The sequence below is a fragment of the Manis pentadactyla genome, chromosome 8, assembly GCF_030020395.1.
Source record: "Manis pentadactyla isolate mManPen7 chromosome 8, mManPen7.hap1, whole genome shotgun sequence".
Taxonomy (NCBI): Eukaryota; Metazoa; Chordata; class Mammalia; order Pholidota; family Manidae; genus Manis; species Manis pentadactyla.
Genome location: NC_080026.1, coordinates 106,688,964 through 106,702,496, shown reverse-complemented (window position 1 = coordinate 106,702,496; position 13,533 = coordinate 106,688,964). Strand labels below are relative to the sequence as shown.

Genomic DNA, 13,533 nt, shown 5'->3' with positions numbered 1-13,533 from the left:
GTGCTCCTAAACTCTACTTCCCTACAACCCACTCCTTGATTCACCACACCTGGCTTCTGCCCCATCATTCTGCTAAAGCTACTCACACAAATATCCAGTGGGTTTTTACATTTCCTGTAGAATTTGACATTGTTAACGTCTTACTACACAGACTATTTTGTAGGCTCCCACGATACCAAGCTCTTCTAGTAATCCCCTACTCCTCTGACCCCTACTTTGCTGACTTCTCTTTCTCACCGAATCTTTCCATAGGGATGTTCCAAAATGCTCCGTCTTGGAAACTTGGCTCATCCCACCTCACAGACATAGACCCAACTAAGTGGTGATGACTCCCTGGTCAGCATCTCCAGGCCAGGACTTTCTGTGCAGCTCCAATTTTTTAATTCTTGCCACCTATTGGACATAACTGCTTTGATGTTCTACAGCTAAACTCACCTGGCCTAAAACTTAACTTTCTTTCCCACTCTAATTTTTCTGCATAATCTGCTCTATTAAGATCACCCCTATGCCCCCAGCCTCCTTCGACTCCCTCTCCTTCCTCTAATCAAACTCCAAATTTTACTGATTCTATCCACTAAGAATCTGTCAAATCCTTTCATCTATCTCTGTTTCTTGCCTGGATTCTTACAACAGCTTCTGTAGAGGCCTCCCCACATCTAGGCTCTTCCCCTTTCCAATTCATCCCAAAATGCAAACCTGATTATATGACCCCACCAGTGTAAATTTCTTCAACAAATCGCATGTATCTCAAAATAAAAGTTAAGCTCTTTAACAATTTTAGGACCATGTCCCCACACAATCCAGGTGTAGTTCAAATTGTTAGTCTAACCTGGCCCTTCCTTTTCATATCCTCATGCCTTGTACAATGTTCCTGTTTCTTTCTTCTGCATGAAACATTCCTCTTCCCTCTCTTCTTTATCTACCTAACTCCACATGATGAGGAAATCTCCAATGAGGATAATATGTTTATGTGTCACTCCTTCCAAGTAGTCTTCCTGAAGGCCTCTTGCCTGTCCTGTAATGATGGATTAAATGCTCCCCTTCGCATCCGTCTCACAGCACTCCTCCCACAATGCCATGATGGCCTTTAATCTGTGTCAGTCTCCTACATGAGGCTGAGCACCTTAAGAACAGAGTGTACCTTTGAGATCTCCAGAAGCCAGAAGGAGTCTGGCCTGTTAGTATTCCATATGTTAGTTGAATAAATGAATGGATAAGATTTATTTGAATTTTTAGTATACAGTGTTTTCCACCAAGAAAAGGGAACATTTATTTGATTATTCCAAATGTGTTTTAACTTCTTAACTCCATGGTTCTGACCATTTTCAGTGAGCTGCCAATGAACCTCAACTTCAGTTTGCATGTATTGTAGGAAGCAAGAGAACAAATGTTTGGGCAGTAAATTACAAATCTGGATCCCAGAGATTAGTCATAAATTCCGTGGAATATTTTCTCACTGAATTACAAAGAATAATAGATTCAAATGATATGTTTATAATAGAAGGAACTACACATTTAGCTAGTCCTTTCTAAGCTAGCATGGTTAACTCTACATTGACTCGGAGAATGAGGTTCTGATTAAAGAGAGGCAGTATGATTAGATAATAATATATCTCCTTTTTTATAACTATATAATGATCCTGTAGGATGTAGGATGGAATCTCAACCCTGCCTCTTATTAGCTGTATGACTTGGACAAGTTACTTAACCTTTCTAAATCTTCATTTTTCTAGACTAAAATTTTAAAAATATCCCTCACTTAATTTGAGAAGTTTATGTGAAAATGTAGTGAGCTCTGTATGAAAAGAGTGATTAGAGTGATCCCAACTACCCCACGACCTCAGTTACTACTGTCTATATGTGGAAAAAAAATTTATATTGTGAAGACATATATATTCTTGGCCTTTCAGCTGCCTCCTTGATGGCAGCTTAGATGACTCACAGGCACCTCAAACCTATTCTTTCCAAACAGAATTCATGCTTTTCTCTTTCCCCCCAACCCTGTTCCTCCTCCAGCTTTCCACAGCTCAGTGAGTATCTCTGCTGCCCATCCAGTTGTGATGCCAAGAATGATGGCATCATCCTCCATGCCCTCCTCACCCTCACCCTTCACACCCAAGCATCCTACTCATTCAGCAAATGTTACCGACCCCTTATGTGTCAAGTCCTGGGATTCTACCTCCCAGAGCTTCTGATGCCTACCATCCGTCTCCATCACGCTGCCACCTTCTTAGTCACCACATTCCACAGCAGGTTCCTAATGGGTGTCCCCCCATCCACTCTTGCCTCTTGATAATTTGTTTTCCACACTGCAGCCAGAGTGATCTTTTCTATATGATCATATCACCCACTAGTATCCTACACATTACCCATGCATGTTCTGCCCCTTCCAGGTTTCCAGCCTCACCCTTTGCCTCCTTTGAGCCCTCATTTCACTGTTCTTCCCCTGCCAGAGAGCCTAGCACATTTTTTTTTAACTCTGAATCCCACTAGATCTCACAGCACTCTAAACTTTTTCTTCATATCACTTAAAGCTACTGTAATTAACTATCTACATGCTTAAGTCTTCCACCACACCAGTTATTCTAAATTCTGGCTGCACATTAGTTAGATTCACTAGAGAACTTTGTGAAAACACCAGCTCCTCAGTCCCACCCCAGACTAAATCAGAATTGCTAGCGGTGGGGCCTGGGCATTGCTCTTTTTAATAACTCCCTAGTGCATCTAACATGCAACCAAGTCTGGGAACCGCTGGTTTGGATGGCAAGGACCATGTCTGCTTAGCCATAGCTTTATCCCTGGTGCCACTCACACAGTAGTGTCTACACACAGTAGGCACTCAATAAACAGTAGCTCTGGCTATTGTTGTTATGGTGTGCTATTAAGACCATAACCTTTTTCACATTTTTGGCATCTGTAATTCTTTACCACATAACTCCTAGAAAATAAAACTGTAGCAGCCAAATCATCTTTTTAAAATTCATCAGGTTTCTATTTTCCTGTCAACATTATTTCAATTAGGACTGACCAGAACCTGCTAGACATGTTTTCACAATAACCCACATCTCCAAGGTGAAACCAAATACTTAAAAAATTCAATTCATATCATACAGTTCCTTTTTTATGTAGGTATGTATTGGTAAAGTTATTTGAATAGTGACCTTCTACTTTTGTATGACATGAGTTAATTGGATTGGCCACCGCTCTGTGATTGTTTCTATTTAATTTTACCCCTCTTTGTTGGTAGTTTTTTCCTCCTGCCACATGACCTACTTTACTAAGCAAATGTCAACTCCACTCTCCACCCTGGTTCAGTGGTTAGGGCTAGAGTTTCTTCAGCTTACAATTTTCATGTTCAACCCCGTGTCAGAGGGCAGGCTCTGGACACCTCCTTTAGAGAACCTTCTAAAGACATGCTTTCTGTAATCCAGTTCTCAACCATAAACCTACTCAGAATCACCTGGAAAGCTTGTTAAAACAAAAACTGCTGGACCTTATCCTCAGAGTTTCTGATTCTGTACATCTGGGGTAAAGCCAGAGACTGCATTTCTATCAGGTTGCTAGGTAATGTAATGCTGAAGCTGCTGGTCCAGGCACCACACTTTGAAAACAACTGCTTTAATCCCTAATACACTGTAACTATCCTTTAGTTGATGGCTGATTTTTTTTTTGAGAAAAGCAGTTGTGAGGCCTTTTAGGGGTGCAATTGGTGAAGGCTGTTTAATTTATTCTTTATAGTTAAAAGTCGACCAGGGGCCTTTCTCCTGTGATTTCAGAAGGATTTTCTTATTTTTACAAACATCTCAGCATATCCCACCCATACTCTTTTTCTAAGAAAGAGATTGTGAAGGTATGTGGGGGCAGCACTCCTCCAGTCTGTTCTCAATAGGCAATCCTCAGCCACCCTTTAGCCTACTTTTTAAAGGCAGCTCTTGTTCTCACCATCCCTGAAGCCAGCCAGCTCTGTAACATCACCTTCAGAACTGTTTAACACAATGGTGGGAGTGGGAGTGAAATAGCAGTAAGGGAATTGTAGAAGGCTCTTCAAAGAAACAAGCTTAAAATAACTTCAGGAGGTTTCAGCAGGATTTGGGAGGGAAAGTGGGGTAAGGGATTCTGCACCCCAAAGGAAGTGAGCTGAACACTAGCCTCCTGGCAAGACATGGGGCAGGCAGGCAAGGCACTATCCCTGGAAAAAAACAGCTGTGTTATGCATTTTAACCTTTGCAGTTGCTCACTGTGCCAATGTGATGCATCCAGGTGTGTACACAGCCATCTTCCCTCTGCAAGGCAGTAACTATGATAACAAAAGGTTTTCTGTGCTTTCCTCATTTAGGGGCCTGTGGGGCACTCAGGGTGACTGCCAAGGACCATCCTCTTCAGACCCTTATCTTCTTCTGTCACACTTCCTTCCCCTCATACCATTCCCACGCAGCCTCATTCCCTCCTTTTTCCCAATGATACAGCACCTTCTTCTCTAAGTTGCATTCTGTGCTGGTTACCTTGGTACTTTTAGTCTTTCTTAAACAATTGTTTCTTCCCTGAGTTCAGTTTTGTGTCTGACTTCTCTGTCATCTTCAGGCTTTCCACCATTCTGACTTTTTAAATATCGTATGAGTGTGCTTTATCTTCTTTCAGATCAAAGAAATCTCAAAGTTGAAAGGATCCTTAGAGATCATGCACTCTCCAATTCCCAGTCCTGACTGCCCAGGAGAATCACCTGGACTTTTCCCAGTCCTACCCAGAGCAACTGCCTGAGAATCTCTAGGATCAGGGCCCAGGCATTGGTCAGTTTAAAGCCCTTCAGGTAGTTCTAATGTACAGCCAAAGTTTTGAACTTCTTCCAAGCAGCAAATCTGCTTCTACAGAACTCTTGAAAGATGGGTATTTAGCCTCTGCAGTAAACTGCCCGCTAAAGGGGACAGAAGTGAATGTTCATGTAGTCCAGGCCATTGCCAGACATCTGTAATTGTTAGGACATTCTTATCTCAACCCAAGTTTTTTTTCATTCTACTTCCACCCGTTGATCCCAGCTCTAAGGTATGAAGCAACACAGAGTATGTTTACTACTTCATTAGAAGACTTTCTTTTCAAATCTTCAAAGATACCCAGTATGTACATCCCATCCTCAAGTTTCCTATTCCTGAGGCTAAAAAACTCCAGTCCCATTGACCATTCTTTACATATCATGATTGCCAGATCTCACAACACCCTAATAACCCTCCACTAGATGGAGTAATGTCTCTTAATGTCCCTCTCAAAGTACACTGCTCTGAACTGAGGATAATACTGCAGACATAATGGAGATACTATATCCTTGACCCGGAAACAACTTTAACTGGTGCTGCCTGGTATCACTAGTTAGTTTAGATACTCATATGGAGACCTGTGGTCCAGTAAAACCTACAGATTTTTTTCACATGAACTACCTCCAAGTCAGATTTCTCACCCTTGCATCTATCATTTAAATGTCAACTTTATGATTCCAGCCCATCTTTCCAGCTTGACAACACTTTATTCTTTTATGTAATACATTGCACTCATTAAAAGCTATGTATTGTTGGCAGATTTGCTAAGCATGCTTTCTATGTTTTCATCCAAATCCTTGATAAAATATGCCATATAAGCCTGGGACAAAGATCGAACCTTGTGGTATATTCCCCTATAACCTTCTTCAAGGTGGATTTCAAACCATTTCTCAACATGATTTAGCCATGATTGCTGCTAATATAAGTCCTCTTAGTTTGTTCTTATCCAGCCAATATGTCTCCAGCTCGTTTTTAAGCATATCATGAAAGAGTTTGTTACACATCTTTCTCATACTGTAATACTTACAAGTAAAATTATATGTCTGAGATTTGCTTTAAAATAGTCCATTACCAATAACAAAAAGACTTGGTGGAGGAGAGAGTAATAGAGGAAACACAAATATGAGAATATTAATAATTGCTGAAGTTCAGTAATGGGTATGTAGAGACTTTTTATACCATTCTCTTTTTGTTTGAAATTTTCTATAACTAAAAAGCTTTGTGAATCTCTTGCTGAAACAGAATACACTATTTCTATGGACTTGAGAGACTGCCAAACTTTATTAACTCTAGCACCCTCCTGCATATCATCCACACTGGGATAATTTGATATAACTTGATTTAGTAAATCCATGCCAGTTTAAGTGATTGGGACTTTCTTTTCTAGAGCTAACCCATCTTCCACATTTACTCTAAGATTTTTGCCAAGAATCAACATCATGTGGAGTTTCCAGAATCCATCCTGTCCTGTATTTTATGATTTAGATTACGAACTCTTAGAATGTAAAGAACATAAAATTCTTTAAACTCATTTAGAAAAGTCAAGGGCCCTCTTAATAATTTCCCACGTGTTTCAATGACTTCCTAATGAGGCATGTTTTACTTTGAACTGATTGAACTGCATTTTTCTAGACTGAAGCAAAATAAAAGCTCAGAGGTCCAACTGCTTTGCATAATCCATTATTGTTGTGCATCCCTCTTCCTGTTCGTGTGATTGCACTGAACCGTAACCAAAATAATTTTTGTTATCTTTAGCATTTTTTCCTGCATGCCTCATCTCCAAGTGATACTTAGCTCAAGTGATGCTACTTTTAAAACAATTCTCCTAGTTTCTGAACATTCTTCTAATTACTTGCCATCTTTTTTCTCTAGTGTACAAATGTTTGGGGAAACATTTTACTTTATAAAAGTCATAGTCATAGAAATTTTTAGAAAATAGAGAAATATGTAAAATAAAATTAAACTTAAACTCACCCATAGTTTCTGAGCTCCTTATCAAAATCCCTCAAATAAGTCAAGTAAGTGTTTTAAATGCCTTTCACTCATCTTTGCCTGGGAAAGTAAACCAGATTACTTATGATTAAGATTTTTCATATATATGGTCATTTAGTTTTTAGACATTTATCTTTTTTGAGCCATTTCTTTAGTAAATATGACCATGAGCTCCCACCTATTATCTTTTTTTTTTAGATAATTATTTTTTATTGAAGGGTAGTTGACGCACAGTATTACATTACATTAGTTTCAAGTGTACAACACAGTGATAAAACATTTATATATGTAATTCTAGGTTCCAGCTATCACCCTACCAAGCTGTTACAATATCTTGACTATATTCCTTATGCTATACATTACATCCCGGTTACTTATTTATTTTACCATTAGAAGTCTGTCCTTTTTTTTTTTTTTTTTTTTTGTGAGGGCATCTCTCATATTTATTGATCAAATGGTTGTTAACAACAATAAAATTCTGTATAGGGGAGTCAATGCTCAATGCACAATCATTAATCCACCCCAAGCCTAATTTTCGTCAGTCTCCAATCTTCTGAGGCATAACAAACAAGTTCTTACATGGAGAACAAATTCTTACATAATGAATAAGTTACATAGTGAACAGTACAAGGGCAGTCATCACAGAAACTTTCGGTTTTGCTCATGCATTATGAACTATAAACACTCAGTTCAAATATGAATACTCATTTGGTTTTTATACTTGATTTATATGTGGATACCACATTTCTCTCTTTATTATTATTATTTTTAATAAAATGCTGAAGTGGTAGGTAGATACAAGATAAAGGTAGAAAACATAGTTTAGTGTTGTAAGAGAGCAAATGTAGATGATCAGGTGTGTGCCTGTAGACTATGTGTTAATCCAAGCTAGACAAGGGCAATAAAACATCCACGTATGCAGAAGGTTTCTCTCAGAACGGGGGGGTGAGGTTCTAAGCCTCACCTCTGTTGATCCCCAATTTCTCGCCTGATGGCCCCCCTGCGACTGTGCCTGTCTTAGGTTGTTCCTCCCTTGAGGAATCTTACCCGTCTCTGGCTAACCAGTCATCTTCCGGGGCCATACAGGGAAATGTGAAGTTGGTAAGTGAGAGAGAAGCCTTATTGTTTGAAAAGGTTAGCTTTTTACTTCTTTGCATATTTATGCCCTGTAGCTTCTATGCCCAGCCCACCTATTATCTTTCTGATTTTTTTAAAATATGCCTTCTTAAAAACTTATGCCATATATCTGGTTGCCTTATATTTACCTCCTTCGGGATTATTAATGCCTAAATGAACTAGTCATTTCTCCTACCTTCTTAACCATATCTTTCTTTTGGGTCAGAATCAAATCAAAGAAAAGGGACACTAATATCTTCCTTTAACTTGCAAAAAGTATCTACAAGGAGAATCAAGAACTTTTTTCTTCTGTTCTTGGAAAATTAGATTTCCAATAAATATCTAGATAAAGTTACAGCATTTCAGAATTTTGTAATTGAAAGGGGTTGGGGGGGATAATAGAGGAAAAATGTTGCCAACATCGATTGCAACCTTCCTCATACCAGGCACTGTACTAGGCACTTCACATAATTTTTTTTCATTTAATGGTCTTACAGGTACTATAAGAAAAGTGCTGTTTTAGTCCCTGCTTTACACATAAGAAAAATTAAAATGAGCTAGGTTAAACAATTCCCCCAAGACCAAGGTGGTAGACTATCGTTGAAATACTAATAACTTGTAGATCCAGGACTCAAAGCCTTCCTTTAGTTGAAATACTCCAATGATGGTCTATTTTGCTTCTGTCCTTGCTTTGTTATTTGTAATCAAAACACTTTATCCAAAGCCATCGCTTGATGAAACTGGTTTATCTTATACTAATCCAATGTCCTTTTCACTCTCCCTCCTTTGTATTCTCACCCAAAGCCCTGCACAGAACTGCCAACCTCATGCCTCTGTATTCTCGTATAGACAAATAATATATTTAACATTCCCTCCCTCTCCTAAAGCATCTATGTCTTTGAATAAGAAATAGAACTTCATTACCCTTCATCAATTAGGAGGTCCATCCTTCTAAGCCCTTTGTGACATGTAGAGCTTCATGTTTATGTAAAGGAGAAGATGCATGTCTATTTCAATAGGTTAAACTTTGATTTGAAAAAAAATGAAGATGGTCAAAATCTTGGGATACTAAACTGATCAAATTTCCCTAAAAATTGTATCAGTGAATCAGTGAGTCTCTTTCCTCTCTCAACGCTTTTCTTGGAAATTAATACAGCTTATTATGCTTCACACTGGAAGATGCAGATTCCATAGTCCAGCACTTTTCTATGCATGATTCTAATGTTGGTAGCTCATTGCCTAATTTGAAAAACGAAAGAAAAATAACACTTAGAGGTTACTAGATCTCTTGAGTAAGTCACACACTCAGCCTTTGCTTCATCAATTGTAAAGTATGGATTAACAGTAATACCTACTTGACAAGGTTGTTAAAAGGATAAATTAAATTGAACAATGTATCAGAAACTGCCATATGAACTGTAAATTCAGTGATTATGATTATTATAATGATGATTATTTTTCACAAGGCCATAACGTCATTTGTAATAAATACATAAAATCAAATATGCAAATGTGCAATGTCCAAGTAACCAGAGACTTTTTACATTTGTGTTGGAAATTTTTTGAATTCCCCAAATTTCCAGGTTCTTCTTTTTCTCATGATAGTAAAGTCTAGGATGCATGAGAAGATTCCTGCAGCTCAGCAATTGCTGATACTATTCCTTGCTGGATTTGGTGTTTTAGGAGCCAGCTTTTTCTGCTGATAGTGGGCATTGGGAGCCATAATAGGACTAAGCTTGGCTTGGAGGGTACCAGCCCTGAGTTGCCCTCTTTCTTGGGAAGCAACATTAGCCTCAGGTTCTAGAATCAGGGTTTACTTTCCCAGGCATAGAAGGGGGATGTGATAGTGAGGCTGGGGAAATACACACCTTCTTCCTTCCCTGTTGTTCTGCTCCCTCCTCCAGGCTTGTCTTTCAGGGTCCTTTCAGGGCAATAAGGAAGCCCATGGGCTCATAGTACCCTCTATCCTCCATTGCTTCTCTCTCTACTAAATTCCAGTTGGGGGGAGTTAAAGAAGAAATACCTCTGGTGACCTTAAAAGTAGAAGGAAGGTCCTTCATACCTTAGAGTGAATCGTTAGGATGAACTGTATCCCCAAAACCTGGCTGTGGCAAAGTTGAACAGAAAGAACAGGAGTTTGGGGACAGTATAGGAAGGGGAGTGGCAAATGAACCCTCGGGATGGTTTGGGAGCAAAGTAGACAACACTCAGTCTTACCAAGTACCCACCCTGGCTCCTTCCCACCTTCTCAGATGAAAAGAGCAATATCTCAGGACACTAGACCAGAAAAACTCCTGTCATCCACACAATCATCCTCAACGTCATTTGTAATAATGGATGCCAGGAGCTGTGCTAAGCTCTTTACGTGCATTATTCTTGAGCTCCTCACAACACTGTAAACGTCATTAGCCTATTTTGCACTTGAGAGAACGGGGGATCAGAGAGTTTATTAATGTTCTCATGGCCACACAGACAGTACAGAGCTGGAATTTGAATTTAAGCCTGTCTGACTGAGAATTCTATGCTTTTAATTATTAGGAGGAACTGACACTCTAACTCCTCTCTTCTATCCACCCCACCCACTACCTACCCACTTCCTTCATGCAAGTGTGGCCAGTTTACATAGTCATCTTCTGAGAAAATTGCCACAGGTGGTTTCTGTCTTACAAGTTGCTAGACTGGGTTTTGTGGCTGACCTTCATGTCCTGTGACCTTAAAATTTTAGCCAAAATAGACTGTTCCAGCAAATGCTGCTTGAGCCAAAGCCTAAGACAGGCTTGCATTATCTCATTTAATCCTCATAACAAACCTGTAAACTAAGTATTAATATTAATCCCATTGTACAGGTAAGAAAACTGACACTCAGAGAAGTTAAATTACATGTCTGAGGTCATGCAGTTAGTAAAAGGCAGACCTAGGATTGGAAGGCTGGTTCATCTAAGGCTTGAACACTCTGCCTCCTTTCTGGGGAGATGAATGGAGCTGGCCTAGAACAGGAACTCTCTCGAATGCAGTTTGCCACGACAGAGGCATGTTGTCCAGCTACAGAAGCAGGAGATGTAATGTACAGAGAAGAGCTGAGTTTTGACAGTGGAAGAGTGTCCAGAGAGGGTGACTTCCACAGTGGCTGTCTAGTCAAGTGAGCTGGCACGGTGCCCCCATCAAAGGGGCTCCACTCCAGCTGATGTGCAACAGTAGAGCCTGTTAATGGTGTGTCCTGACTTCTCTGTATGGGGCTATAAACCCCTGTCACCTCAGATAACTGAACCTAGTCCTTGTCATCTGTGCCTCACACATACATACTCTCTTAGGCTTAAACTCCCTGCAGCACACCCCCATCGTGATCTTGGCCTGATGAAATGGAGTGGTGAGAGCTGTGGAGCCTTGCAAACACTGTTGCATGAATCCTACTCCCACCCAAGCCTCTAGCTTTTCTTCCTCCTCCAACAAGTAAGTTTTTCTCCTTCAGCTCCATGAGAAGGAGCACTGGGCCCTCAGGGTGCTTTCCATCAGGTCCTGGGGGTACATCAAATGTTTCCTGAGGGAACAACAGGTCACGTGGAGTGTACAACTGAGACAGCCATACAAGTATTGACCTCCAGAACTTCCACTTCCTGGCTCCACCAAGGTCTTGGAGTAACTGGGGAACAGAGCCCTCTTTTTGCAGGCCTTCACACCCTGCAGTTGGCCCCACTCTCTACACAAGACATCAGGGCTCATAGAAGTCCCCACATCTTTGAGGTTGACCAGAGCAAAGAGCTGCTGGTGAGAGTCAGCACTGGTAGGAAGCCACATAAGATATTTTTAGGGCTCCCATAAAGTCTGTATATTCTTGGGAACTGATGTTCATGAGAAGCTGGTACTACATCTTTCGGTATCACACATGATGGGTTTTTCCAAGAGAGATCCAGGAATACAAAAAACTGGATTTCCTGGCTCCAGTGTCTCTTCCTTTTGAAACGCTGTCCTATACACAATTTGGCAAATGATCAAATTGTTACCCTGAACTTTCCTACAAAAAAAAACAGAATAAGAAAATCATTTGGTTATATAAAGCATCCCACCACATTCCTCCTTCAGAAAGAGAAGATATAGTAAGTAAGAAACAAAAAGAAAAATTTAATGACAAATTTGTATTTTTACATAGATATACTTCCTTCCACCCCTCTTTCCAGTGCTTCCTACTGTTCTATTTCTTGGTCACCAGATTATCTCCAAATCTGTTCCTTCCACCCCTCTTTCCAGTGCTTCCTACTGTTCTATTTCTTGGTCACCAGATTATCTCCAAATCTGTTCCTTCTTTCCATAATCAGTAGATCTAGAAGCTGAGTTCCCAAAGCAACCACAAATATTTGATATTCTTTCTGCCATCTGACTTGCCCTAAAAATAAACTCAGATATTTTTCTTGTCACCAAAAGCCAGGAAGAATGTAAATGGATACTAGTTTTTTATGCATACTTGTGAAATAATATATAATGCTACAGTGCATTATATTTCCAGGAATACTGTGAAAGTCCTAAAACAACAGGTAATATAAAACTAGGGTGTTAGATTAGTCTGTCTTTAAAATGGAATAAGCAAAGGATAGCTTAGGGAAAAGGCTTAGAACAAGCTGAGATACATATGCTCCCATGCACCACAAGTAGGATTTGTTTTCCTTTTTAGAAAGGGAGTAGCAAAGAGAAGAGTGCACATTTGCTCTGAGCTCTAGTCAAGATTTTGCCGCTTTCCTTTGAACTGCCCCCTTGAGACTTCTGCAGATAGAAATGTTCCTAAACCTAAATAATTTTCACCAGTGAAAATAAACCCACAGTAAAGGTAGTACAACAATTATTTACCAAGCAAGTATGAAATTAAAACAAAAATGGTAAAACCAAATACACAAAACCAATCAAGGGATACACAAAAAAGACAGATAATGACATCTAATACATAAAGTGTGGAGGAGGAAGACGAAGAAAAAAGAAGTACTTTTAGATAGTGTTTGAAATAGAGCATTCATCAATTTAATATATACCATCATACAGTTAGAAAGCTATCATTGAACCTTATGGCAACCATAAACCTAAAGTCTATAATAGATACACAAAAGCCAATCACAACACTACAGAAAGATATCAAATAACAAGAGAAGAGTATAAGAGAGGAAGAAAGGAACAGAGGAGCTATAAATAACCAGAAAACAAGTAATACAATGGCAATAAGTAAATACCTACCAATAATTACCTTAAATGTAAATGGACTGAAGGCACAAATCAAAAAGTGGCAGAATGGATAAAGAAACAAGACCCATCTATATTCTGCCTGCAAGAGACTCATTTTAGATCCAAAGACATATACAGACTGAAAGTGAGGGGATGGAAAAAGATATTTCATGCAAGTAATAGAGAGCAAAAGCAGGAGTATCAGTACTTGTATTAGACAAAATAGACTTCAAAACAAAGTAACAAGAGATAAAGAAGGACATTACATAATGATAAAGGGGTGAGTTCAATAAGAGGATATAACCATTATAAATATCTCTGTACCCAATATAAAAATACCTAAATATGAAAAACAAATACTAACAGAATTCAAGGGGAAATAGACTACAACTCATTCATTTTAGGAGATTTT

General features: G+C 39.3%; 1 protein-coding gene across 5 annotated transcripts in view; it reads right to left on the bottom strand.

Moving 5' to 3' along the window:
• The window catches only part of ENTPD1 (ectonucleoside triphosphate diphosphohydrolase 1), a 111,859-nt gene that overhangs the window by 64,062 nt on the left and 34,264 nt on the right, over positions 1-13,533 (bottom strand). The window contains exon 2 of one of the 5 annotated variants that reach the window (XM_036886460.2): positions 6,783-6,860. The exons of the other annotated variants lie outside the window; for them this stretch is intronic. Coding sequence (XP_036742355.1) covers positions 6,783-6,786 — 4 coding nt within the window. The 5' untranslated portion in view covers positions 6,787-6,860. The remainder of the gene's footprint in view (positions 1-6,782; positions 6,861-13,533) is intronic. 5 annotated transcript variants of the gene reach the window in all.